Source organism: Neolamprologus brichardi, chromosome 16 (assembly GCF_056152115.1).
Source record: "Neolamprologus brichardi isolate AB-2024 chromosome 16, ASM5615211v1, whole genome shotgun sequence".
In the NCBI taxonomy this organism is placed as follows: domain Eukaryota; kingdom Metazoa; phylum Chordata; class Actinopteri; order Cichliformes; family Cichlidae; genus Neolamprologus; species Neolamprologus brichardi.
The window spans coordinates 1,890,326-1,902,770 of NC_142119.1; the positions used below are offsets into that span (position 1 = coordinate 1,890,326).

Below are 12,445 nucleotides of genomic sequence, written 5' to 3' on the forward strand. Positions count from 1 at the left end.
CTCTGTACAGATTCTCCGTCATTCAGATCAGTGTTTCCTAAGGAGCTTGAGATACTGGACTTCTTTAAGTTTCCCCTGGGCTTCTTTAAGTTGAAGATGTTTCCCCTCTCATTCGAGAAGCCTCTTCAGTTCTTAAACTAGAGAGAGAGTCCCAGGTATTTAAACCTTAGTGGAGGTTAAGACAAAAGCTGCTTCATCCCAAGGACAAAGGTCCCAAACACAAGCTAAGCCACATAGTGTATGCTGTGAAGTACAGTGGGGAGTGCTCAGACCTCTACATGGGAGAAACCTAACATCCACTCCATAAATACATGGCACAACATAGAAAAGCCACCTTGACAGGATAAGACTCAGCTGTTCATCTGCATCTAAAGGATAAAGGTCACTTTTTTCAAAGATCCCAATGTTCACATTTTGGACTGAGAAGACAGATGGTTTGAAAGAGAAGTGAAAGAACCCATGTCCACTATGAACAATGATCTTTGGATAGAGGCTTTGGCTTAAGACACCAAGTGTCTGCCACCTACAATACGTTTCTGAGATCCATTCCCAAGCACCTCAACCCCCACTCACATCTTGCTTCAGTCCCGTCCAGTCACTTCCTTTCCAAGCTACTTAGACTGCACAGATTGTCATGAGAAGTTTTTGCTAGAGAAATGTAAGAATTGGTAGATATTTTAGGGTGACCAACTGTCCTCTTTTCCCCGGACATGTCCACTTTTCACGTTCTATCCGGGGCGTCCAGGGGGATTTTCGAGATTGATAAAAATGTCAGAGTTTTCCTATATTCCGACAGAGGACCCATGTGTGAGACGTCATCCCCGAACTGGTGTTTTGTGGGCGCTTGTTCTGCGCTCACAGACGGGACTGACAGCGCGCAGCAACGCGCCTAATGATGTTTAAAAGACCCCAAAGCGCAAGTGCATCTTTTCAGACAAACTGCAAAAGAAATTTCCCTCCTACTGACCATAGCTGGACTGCCCATCGGGCATACCGGGCATTTGCTGATGGTGATTTTTTGTTTTTACGGGCCGATGGTTTTGTTGTTGTTGTTGTTTTTGTAACGGTATAAACAATGAAAGGTGGTGGATTGGCCAGATGTTGGCAGATGTGTAAAAATAACTCAGTTGTTTGGTGGTGTCTATGTCGTAGCTTCCACAGAGGCCAGCAGGCGGATGAGGAAAAGGGGAGACAGGAGGAGGAGAGACTCGAGGCGGCCGCCGGTCCGAGTGTCAGGTGAACTGAACTTCAGGTAAGAAGTTATGACCTGCAGTCTATCTGGGTCAGCTATAAACCAAGTTTAGGTGGAGTTTATTTTCGTTGTGCTGACTTTTTACAGTCAGTTACAATAACTGGTACTGCTACTAGCATGACAGAGTTTCTATACAGCTGGGTGGGTGCTATGATGTTACTGATAGTGATATGATATCGGTTTGGATATGTGGTGAGAGGGAAACATGAGGATGAAACCAGGAGATGTCCTTACTGAATCATCAGAGCTGAACAGGTGATGGAGAAACAGGTTTACCTTTTAGGTGACATGAATGAGTCAAAGTTATGAACTGTTTCTGAGAGACAAATAACACCAGGATCCTTTTTATGTAGCTGACAGCTGGTAACTGTGCAGGGGCGGATCTAGCAAAGTGTTGCCAGGGGGCCAGGTAGGGCATTAACAGGGAGAGGGGGGCTCAAAGAAATACTTTTCTTTCTTATTCTCATTTTAAATGTCTCGCTTTTAATAAATAATTTCCTGAATCTTACAACCAAAGTTTTTATCTGATGTAAAATGTATAGAAATAGATATACCAACAAGACTGTCTTTATAGCTTTTCCTATAATACCTGGTGGGCCGGTCTCTAGTCAAAATGCACTGGTCAATTTTTTTGTCCCAGTCAAGCCTTCATAACGACCCAGTACTGTTATTTTTTCTTATGCAGATGAGGCATTATTTCTGTACCGTTATTTAATTCCAGAGGTTTTTAAGTGGGTTTTTTTTGCACTCGTTGACTTGTAAAAGCCTATATGACATATTTTATTTCATAATTCATTAACCGTACAGAGAAGGCAGCTTTTAAATATGTTTAATATGTTTCTTTAAGCAAGTTCTTCATGACTGAGCTAAGTGTCCTCTTTTTTTGGAAATCAAAAATATGGTCACCCTAAGATATTTGCAATACTTGTTGAGCTATTTGGAAAGTTGTATGACTAGCTAGACGCTGAGCACTGAAACTGAAAGTTTCTGAAAGCCTAGATTTCATTATTTTCTTATTAAAAATCAGGTATCTCCATGCTGGCAGTCTGCAACATATAAAAAAATGAAGTCACTGACCAGTAATATTGTTAACTGAAGGTGCTGGGATGCCATTGTGAACAGTTCTGGCCCACTTTAACCACCTCTCAATATTTTAGTAAAGTTGAAGTGTAGTTTTTTTTTCATGCTCTTGGTTTGTGTGCATAATGTGAAATAATGAGGTGTATGTCCTATGGAATGAGAAATATGCATGAATAGTAGTGCTCATTGTGACTGTCCAGTCACCTTCACCTTTACTGAAGCCTCTATCCACATTATTTCATATTTCATATCATATCATTTTTTGAAAACCTTTTCTTTTCATTACCCCCTAAGAGCATAAAATAAATTTCAGGAAAACTAAACTTTATTTTTTCCCCACTTTGGAGCCAAAATGGCAACTAGAAGAACAATAAAGATACATTGTGAAGTCACACAGATTCAGATATCGTAACCTTGATATAAAGCACTTGGTTATGGTGTTACTGCAACATGCGCTACCTCTGCAGTTGAGAAGAACATGCTGATAGTTGGGACTGAGCACAGCATCATAGTAGGAGCATGCTGATTTGAAAAGGGAGCAGGTTAGGCATTCTTTATGAAACGGATCCACACTGGAGACCCTGTTTAAAGAGAACAACATAGCTGAGTGAGAACAAAACAAGTCTAGTATAGATGATTTATATTTTCCAAGTTATAATCTGTCTTTTTAGCTGCAGACAAAAGATAAAACGAGGAAAAGTAAGACATGGTAATTTAATGAAATGGACTTTCATTCAACTGTTTTAATCTATGACATCAAATTCTTACACACAAAGAGAAATGACATAGTTTCATCATGTTTCTTACACTGATATTATTCACTAGCTTATAAATCATCATCTCACTGCTCTGTCCTGTTCTACAATAGTTAATGGAGCCCCACAGTGCAGAATAAAATCTGTTCATCACAAAGCTAGATTACTGCTACTGCCATGCTTTCATAACAGTGAATCAACTAGAATTTTGGAGATTTGTGTGCCGAAATATAAAAGAAAATGTTGCATCATTTTTGGTTTGATGCGAAGGATGAAAAAGCTACACTTTCCTATCTGTGCATTCACCAAGCACTTTATAAGGATAAAGTACAAACACTATACTGATGCTGCCTGGACTGTTGACACCGATCATGTTTGGTTCATGGATTCATGCTGTTTGATGCTGACACACCATCTGCGGTCCAGCAGAAATCATCAGACCAGGTTACAGTTTTCACTCTAAAGCTGTTTACTTGAGCTTCACCTTTCTGTTCGTAGCTGACAAGAGTGAAAGATAACATGATCTTTTGCTGTTGTAGGCCTTTAACCTCAACTTTGGATGTGTTGTTCAGTTTGAACTGCTTTTTTGCTCACCATAGTAGTAACAGGTAATTTTATGACACCCAAAGGCTTCTGTAGTCTATTGTAGCTTTTCTGTCAGTTCCAACCAGTCTGGCCATTCTTCTTCAACCTCTCATAGACGCAACATTCCTATTTTGGATCTTCTGCTCCCTGTATATTTGTGCCAGCAGGCTCAGTAAACTATTTTAGGCCTAACTGTTGTGGTAGAAATCCCAGGAAATCTGCTTTTTTTTCCAGAAATACACAAAATAGCCTAGCTGACACCAACAATAATACTGCACTCAAAGTACCTGAGATCCATTCTTACTTTAATTTGAAGTATAACCAAAACTCATCACCTGTACTGTATCTACAGACCTGTCTTCATTGCATTGCTGATACTTATTGGATGACCGGATATTTGCAGGTGCTTTGGTGTTGTCTAGAGCTATCACCTCAGCATGTGGACTTTTATTTCTTTAATCCATATGCAAGCCACAGTGAAAAATGGCAGTTTTGGTTTTGCACAGGGTTACACCGGGTAACATGGCATCCAAAAGATTTCCTCTAGATTTAACCGGCCTGGTGTCCGATGCAATAGTTTTTGGTTAATTGTACAAAGGCCGATCCAACAAGACTGTGCTTCAGTTTGTTTTTTCTTTTAATGAAAGAAAGAATGGCTTCACGTTTGCTGAAAGTTATCATGAAGTCTTATCACAGAGTTCAAAAACCAGTGGGTGATGTCATTGCCTGTGTCTTAACTAATCTGCTTAGAATTTTGTAAACTAAGTCTTAGTAAGAAACCAATTAAAGGTATTTCCACAACATCATATAGCTGCTTCATGTGTGATTGTGTCTTCATGAGAAAACTGAGTAATTGATGAGGTACCTGTACAAGTGACGTTGAGTAGCTCCTGTCTCTGTACTCAGGTAATAACTGAAAGACATAAACTTAATAAGCTGCAAAGAATTATCATAGTGTAAATCTTACGGTGTCAGTAACTTATGCTTACACAGAGTTTGTGCCCTCGTCATAGGCCAGAATTTGAGAGACTTCCCAGCTTCCTGAGGTCAGGTGCCGCATGTTTACTTCTTGACTGTCAGACTGAGAAAAGTAAGAAAGAACACAACAAAACAGAGAAACTATGTTAGCATGACTTCTATTGCACTCTAAAGGTGTTAACTTTTCTACCTAACCCTTTTATTCAATCTCAGACTTTTACTTTGCTTATTATCTCTGCAGGAAGATGCATTAATCTGGCACACAGTATCCATTGCTTCCAGTGGAACTACCATATAACACTGTGCTTAATTTTTTCAAGTAAATGTATTCTTTAGTATCTGGTGTTTCAGGAAATGCAGTTAGGATGTCATTTAAAATGATGAGACTTCAAAATGGAATCATATGAACTGCATGAATAATTGTAAGCCCTTTCCTGTGGGCATGACAGATAAGGGAACAAAAATAAACACGCACACCAACATAAAGCTTTTAACTGGAAACTGAAAACACCTGAGTAAATGTATTCATTTCATTAAAAGTTTTACTTGGTTGGAGATCATAGTGATATGGTTGAATGTCCCGCTGCCACCGTGCTTCAAGGGCATGGTGATGAATAATGTTGTGCAGTCCTTGGAAAACACTGGCTCCTCCCTCTAGGAAAAAAAACAAAAAATGTATGATGTCATTACGAAGAAAATAACTGGAGCATCATTTCACTTTCCTTACTTTAATTTCAAATAGAATGACAGCATTAGAAGGAAACCTTCTTATGCTGTCATTTTTTGTCGTCTTAGAAAAAATGATTATAAGAGAATCGGTCATTATAGCCACCTTATCATTTTTGCATCCCCATTGATCTGCCATATTTCCATTCACTTTGTTTATTTATTTATCTAGCACCAATTCACAACAACAGTTACCTCAAGGAGCTTTATATTGCAAGGTGAACACCCTTCAGTAATACAGAGAAAAATCCAAGAATCAGATAAAGCCCTATGGACAAGTGTTCTGGCAACAGTGGGAAGGAAAAACTCCCTTTTACAGGAAGAAACCTTCACCAGAACCAGGCCTGGAGAGGAGCAGCCATCTGCAGTCACTAGTTTGGAGGTCCTAAGTAAGATCAGTGCAGTGCAATAAGATCAGGTATTTATTACTTTCTTTTACTGTTTATTCAAATGAGCAATGTATCACTGTTAAAAGGTTAACTTTTGTTGTGACAAAAGAGGAGAACAGAAAATCTAGTTTCTGTACAAGTGGAATGTTTCCACTCCCACAGTGATGTAAGCAAGGTCAGCTAGCAAGATAGCAGCCCAACCTTTACATTGTGGAAGTATTTGTTAGGGTGACAAGTAATTATTATACGTATCTGTCAGCAGCTATAGAGCTGCTAAAGAGCTCTACTTCATATTTTAAAGAACCACCTAGAAGCTAAGCAAAACTCTAGTTCACAGCTACAGGTCAGAAAGAGCAACTGTTGGTTTTCTGCTGAGGCTCTCAATCTAAGGGGAATGAATGGGGTTATCACTCGTTACTGGGTGGAGAAAATGCCTCTAATCTTTGCAAGCTAAATACAAAGCCTTGTTAGCTGATATGTATAGATATATAATATATAATCAGCTATATATAGAATTCAAATATATGTGTCCCATAACATTAAATTAAAAACAAGTAGTATCTTAAAAGCATTTCTTACAAAAAAATGAAGAAAAAACGATTTAGGATGTCACTGACTAAAGTCCTCACCTGACAATCCAGCCACTTGTCCGATGTCATCACATGTTTCTGAATTGAAAAGATAAATAAGGTTATGAAACCTGTATATATTTACTATGTTTTTGAAGATTAAGGAATTATCGATGATAATTAGGTTTCTAACCTTTGTACAGATGTCTTGTGTTACATCACACAGTGAAAGAATAGACATGTTTTGAGCTCGATTCACCCAGCGCACGCTCAGTCTCTCTTTTGTCACCCACTTCACCATGGTAATGTAGAACTCACTAGGGAAGACAAGCAAATGGTGTCTAAAACAAGCCCGAATCATCAAAATTTTAGTGTTACGTCCCATAAACGGGTTAAGTCATACCTTTTCTCAAAACTGTCAGGAGGTTTCAGTTCAGTTGTGAGAGCGCTGCCATCCAGAGTGACGACATAGAGTCTGACAGACGGATTGATTTGGCACATCTAAAGTGAACACACCATAACTTTATCATTACATTCAGGAGCCTAATCAAATCTGATGTAAAAACCCACAATACACTGCACACAACGAAGGGATCGGAGTCAACACTGAGTAATTGTTTGCTATTTTTATATGCTTTCATTTATGCCAATAGGACTTCACAAGGGAATACAATGAGAATATTAAAAAGGTAGACAGCAAACTGTGCTGCGTACTGCGCAGCCCCTTGGGCATGTCAGTTGTTTCCCTTCACTTAAGCATCCTTCGAAAATGGAGCTCATTAGTCTATATGACAAAGGAAATCTCAAAAATACAAAGCAACACATCACAAAGATGACAGTAATTTGTCGTAATTCATGTCTTCTCCAATCCTTCACTTTCTTTTCTTGTGAAGATACATTTATGGGGGAAAAACTCCATCCTGTTCTGTTGATAGAGGTAAGACATGATAGAGCAGTAATCTGATGAAATAAGCACATCTGAAAACTAGCAAGAGTAATGTTTTTTATATACTTTCTACTACTGTAACCCAGTAACTTACTACTTTGTAGTTTATCTAACCAGTGACAATCAAAATATTGAGAGATGATTACCAACTGTCTTCTATCTTAAGGTCCCTTCAGCCAAAACCCCAAACCCTCAACAACAACTTTAATGTTCTTAGCTGAGGTGGCCTTGTTATAATTTTGTGTTTAGCATAGTTAACCATTTTAACCATCCATCCATCCGTGCACCCATCCATTTTTTAAGCACTTATCCTGTCAGGGGCTGGGTCTGTGACCCAGCATTTTGAGTTTATTTTGTATTTTTGATTTTCTTATGTTAGACTGCATGAATGCAAACTTCTTGTGTTGTTATTTAGTTAGGGTTTAGTTGAGTGGTATTGTAGTCTATGTTTCATTAATGTCTTCATGAGTCTCTTCCTGTTTGTCATGTGTGAGCTCCCCTTGTGTTTCCCTCTCCCTCTCGTCTCCCTTATCCGTTGCCATGTCCTTCTCCCTGTGTTCCTTTCTGTTCCCCGAGTCTGTCATGTAATTCATGTCTGTGTGTTCCACATCCTATTGTCAAGTTTGGTTGTCATGTCTGTGTCTCTCTATGTTTCCTGTTTTCATTTGAAAACGTCTAGTGTTTCCATGTTCAGTGTGTTCGTTTTACTTTTACCTGTGGTGTCATGATCATTTGTGTCAGCTGTTTCTGCTTCCTTCATTACCCTTCTGTGTGTTTAAGTCCTCTATCTCCCTCTGTTCTTTGTTGGGTTGTCTGTTCTCTCCACGTCAAGTCATGTCAAGTTTTATTTCTACTGCTCAGGTTCATGTTTCCCCATGTACGTGTTCAGTTTGATTCAGTTCCGTCTTTCCCTTTTCTGCTTTTGGATTCGCTGTACAAACACCCCGGCTATTCCGGCCATAAAATATCAAGTTAGAAGGTGGGTGTAGCTTAGCCCTTCCTCTCATAGGGTAAGAGGTGTCTGTACTGGTTGCCAATTTCTCACCGTAGTGAACTGTATCCTATCATATTTGTTACATTAATTTCACTTGTTAATCTGTTTGCAGCTGTTAACGACCAATATACATTTCTTTAGATACCTACTTTATTTGTTCCTTTAGCAGTGAAACCATTAGCAAACCATGCTTTTAGCAAAATTTGCATATGCAACTGTACCAATGCTGGTTTACCTTTAAACATACAACATCTACCTCTAAACTGTTCAAGCACTCACAAAAATCTCCTCTGTCAATCTACAATTTTATATCCCATTTAGGAGATTTGCTTTAATACTCTCAGCAGCACAACCGCTCAGCTGTGTTCAGAAAAAGTCTGGCTTCAGTTAAAATCTACCTGATCACAACTTTAACCATGCACACTAAAAACTTATACTTTGGATTTGTTCAAATATGATGCTAAGGAGCTCTGACTAATGATTCATTAAATCAGGAGTGGGACTGTGCTATCTACTATCAATGGAATTATCAAATTTAAGCATGCTAACATGATAAAATGAGATGATTAATATTAAAAACAACACATAAATGCAAACATTTTTATGGTGAGCTGCTTAGCTTTCAGCTCAAATGACCTGTTTGTACAGAAACTTACACTCCCAAAATCCAACAGACCACACAGGCTGGTTAATGGCTCATTTTTCTCTTAAATTATTTGCCTATAAACACAAACCATAGCATTATCATCGATTGTGGACTGAGTTATGATACAATTCTTGAGACGGACAACTTTAATACTGCATTTCCAATGTGCATCTCTGGGGCATAGTTTTGGCCTTGTTGTTCACACATTGAGGCTGGTCAGGAAAATCTAGCATAGGCCAGGGTGCAGTGTGGAACAGTTTGTCACTATTAATAATGTGCCCATAAAAGACTCCCACTGGGGTGTGCTTTTTACCATGTATTCACTCACAGAGGAGACACCCACACAAATTTATCCCAGAGTGACTGGCCCAGAGGTATAACTGTCAGACTGCCGAGCAGCATCACTGCTCCCAAAGACAAAATGAATGAGAAAGCAATTAAATCTCTGCTTCGTTTAGTCCCATAATATTTCAACTCTGACCTCTCTCAAGGATGTAAGCAACAAAATGTCAATGTAGTGTTTTTTTTATTCACTGGATGGGCAATTCTAAGATCAGGAGCAGTGCTTCATTAACAACACATCTTCCTTCCATTCCTCCCCATCTGTGGTCAGGTCTAAACCAACAAATGAGGTTGCCCTCCACCTTATGACCCTCATTCTGACAGTTTTCCTCAACCAATCTCCCATCTAAAAGGCATTTGATACGCTAAACATCCACATCAAGAGATGGGAGGTGTGTTAACTTGCCTTGCTGAAGCGTATCAGCGTACCCTCCCAGTGCCACAGATCTCTGCAGCCATCCCTCTTCAAAGGGAGCAAGTCAGCGCTAGCATGAATTAAACAACAAAAGGATTCGCTAACCTTTATGGATCAGCTTAAGGAGAGAGCCAGTAGTTGTATTACTGATCGCACCGGTTTGATACAATATAGCTGCAATAAAAGGAACACTATCCTCTTTTCAGGTTATAGTGGATTCAGCTGGTTATACAGTACCAACTACTCTAAATGCATGTTATTCTGGGTGGAACAGCACATCTGAGCCTAGCATCAGAGCAGTGATGTCATAAGTTTTTACTACCTTCAATTTTATAATTAAACACAGTGTATACTCCAGCTTGACTTTTATGAGTCCCACCTTTGGATAAGGATACTCTTTCCCTCTAGGGTAAAGGGAGCCTGTGAAACGGGGGAGGAACATTGTAGGGACCAGGGAGTCGTTGATGGTGAGGTAAGCCAATCTGGAGCCGTCTGGTGACCACCAGTGGGCCACCTGAGTGTGCAGTACCATCTCTGCAAAGACAAACCAAAACAATCTGAAAGCCCAAGTCAAAAGAAATGGAAGTTTAATTCGTTTTTTTTAATGCAATGTACACAATACTCAGATTTTAACATCGACTTTTTAAAATTAAATTAAAAGCGGTGAGACTTTAAACAAAGTACAGTTTTACTGCATAAAAATAAAAAGTATTATTTGCATTTACAATAAAACAAACTCAAATAATAAAACGCACAGATAATAGTCCTATCAGGTTGGTTTGAACTTAAACTGTATCCAAGATCTGCTACAATAAAACTCTCATTTTGGTCCTGATCTTTGGGCAGTTGAAATCTGTATATGAAAAGAAGCTTATTTTTGTAAAAGATTATGTCATGATCCACCAGTGGCTGTCCTGGGGTGTGTTGCCTGCCTCCAGTGGTCACCTGATCTTCACAGACATGCACACGCACCTGTGGCTTATCACGGCTGATAAACACCAACCATACTTAAGGAGCCTGGTTGGAGTGGTGTGCCTCACTGGAGCATTGTACTTACTAGTGTTAGTGTACCCTGGCTTAGTCTCTTGTTGACCTTCCTGAGTATTTCTCTGATGTTTGTCTCAGTCTCCCTCGTATAGACCTGCCCCTGTCTTCCCTGGACCCTTCCCAGTTGAGCATTCACTCTCCAGAGTGAGCGCAGTGTTGGAGTGGACGGTGTGGAATCTGGATTTGGATTGTACATAGTGGAGTGTGAGCGTGTGTTCCCCTTTTCCCACCTCTGGACCTAGTCTTGGAATCCCTGGACCCCTCTTCTCCCCGTCTCACTGTACATGTGTACATATCACCGGTGTTGTAAATAAACCCACTTGTTTGATTGCACATATCGCATATCTGTCTGTTCAGCACTTAAAAATAAATGTTTTAACAGACATTTAATGTAAAACATCAGCAAAGAGCTACACAATGAAACTCTGAAAAGTAACACTATAAAGCTTAAAAGTGGCAGAAGGTTTGGACAGAAGTTCTCTGAAGGTTCTTTGAGTGAGTTGAAGTAGTTATCACCAAACCTGCAGGCCAGTGTCTGTATTTAGTGGTGACTCGAACAAAATTGCATTGCTGATTGCAGGGGGATGATGAATACACAAGAACATCAACAACAGGAAAATGTCTGACAATGTTTGTGGAACGTTTCATTCAGAGTGGCCTGCTTGTTGATGAGGAGATATGGTACATATGTCTTATAATAGCATGTTAATATATGTTTAGGATTTAACAGTAAGATAATAATAGAAAAAGAAAAGATAGTAGTACATTAAGTATAGTATAGTAGATTAAGATAAGATGGTACAAATCAAACAAAAACAATGTAGTCCATAAAAATGATCTTAGTGTTTGTACTTTCATTACAAAGATTTCTTGAACAGGCATGCAGAATCTTACAGAATAGTAGCTGTGAGCTAAAAAGCAGAAACTTTTCTGTGGCAGTTTGCGACCCTGCAGCCTCATACTTACCCTCATAGAGCCAGTCTGAGATGCCATTGAAGACAACCCCCTCCTCCCCAGATGACGTGAGCCTCCACGAGCTGCTCTGAACATCCATTTGGTAGTAGATGTTGTTTTCAAATATGTACACCTGTGGAATAGAGGAAATAAAAAAGTTAATGTAGTAAGTAAACAAAAGAGAGAAGATACCGTAATGTATGAAAACAAGAGAAAGATAATACCAGCTTGTATTTATGTCCCCAAGCTTGATTTATTTCATATATTTTAAGATGCATTGCTTTTTAGACATGTGCTAGTTTTAAAATTATGGCCCAATTTCATTTTGGGCCAAGGTGATGGAACACCTCCACTGAATAAATAGGTAAAGGATCACTGCGACTGGTCCATTGATAAAAACACACTCAGAGAGTGGCTCATCTAACACAGATAAATATGCTGGGAGAGCTCATAAGTAATGAAAACTACTTTGTCATTAGCACCGTGACACACTGCTGCAGGGCTTCCTGGTGAACAGGTTCCACTGGGGGCAGGTATAAATACTGAGGAAACGAGATAAATATGCTATCGAATGCTTAATTACCTTCCTTGTCTGCACTGGAGAAAATAATGGACTGATTATTCGGTGCATGATGCACGGCACGTTGGAGGCATTACTCACACAGAGAGCTCCAGTCGCCCAACAAGATGTCTTTCAGCAACAGCTTGATTAGTGAAACTGACTTCTCCTCACAATAATTGTTTGGTTTAAGGATAGTTTGTCTGTT

At 39.3% G+C, this 12,445-nt stretch overlaps 1 protein-coding gene across 1 annotated transcript in view; it reads right to left on the reverse strand.

Moving 5' to 3' along the window:
* Positions 1-12,445, reverse strand: part of LOC102797105 (inactive dipeptidyl peptidase 10) — a 134,239-nt gene that overhangs the window by 20,360 nt on the left and 101,434 nt on the right. The window contains exons 8-16 of the mRNA XM_087829735.1: positions 11,691-11,811; positions 10,057-10,211; positions 6,738-6,835; positions 6,528-6,651; positions 6,395-6,433; positions 5,197-5,304; positions 4,662-4,753; positions 4,538-4,585; positions 2,792-2,913 (exon numbers count right to left, since the gene is read on the reverse strand). Of these exons, the coding sequence (XP_087685861.1) occupies positions 2,792-2,913; positions 4,538-4,585; positions 4,662-4,753; positions 5,197-5,304; positions 6,395-6,433; positions 6,528-6,651; positions 6,738-6,835; positions 10,057-10,211; positions 11,691-11,811 (907 nt within the window). The remainder of the gene's footprint in view (positions 1-2,791; positions 2,914-4,537; positions 4,586-4,661; positions 4,754-5,196; positions 5,305-6,394; positions 6,434-6,527; positions 6,652-6,737; positions 6,836-10,056; positions 10,212-11,690; positions 11,812-12,445) is intronic.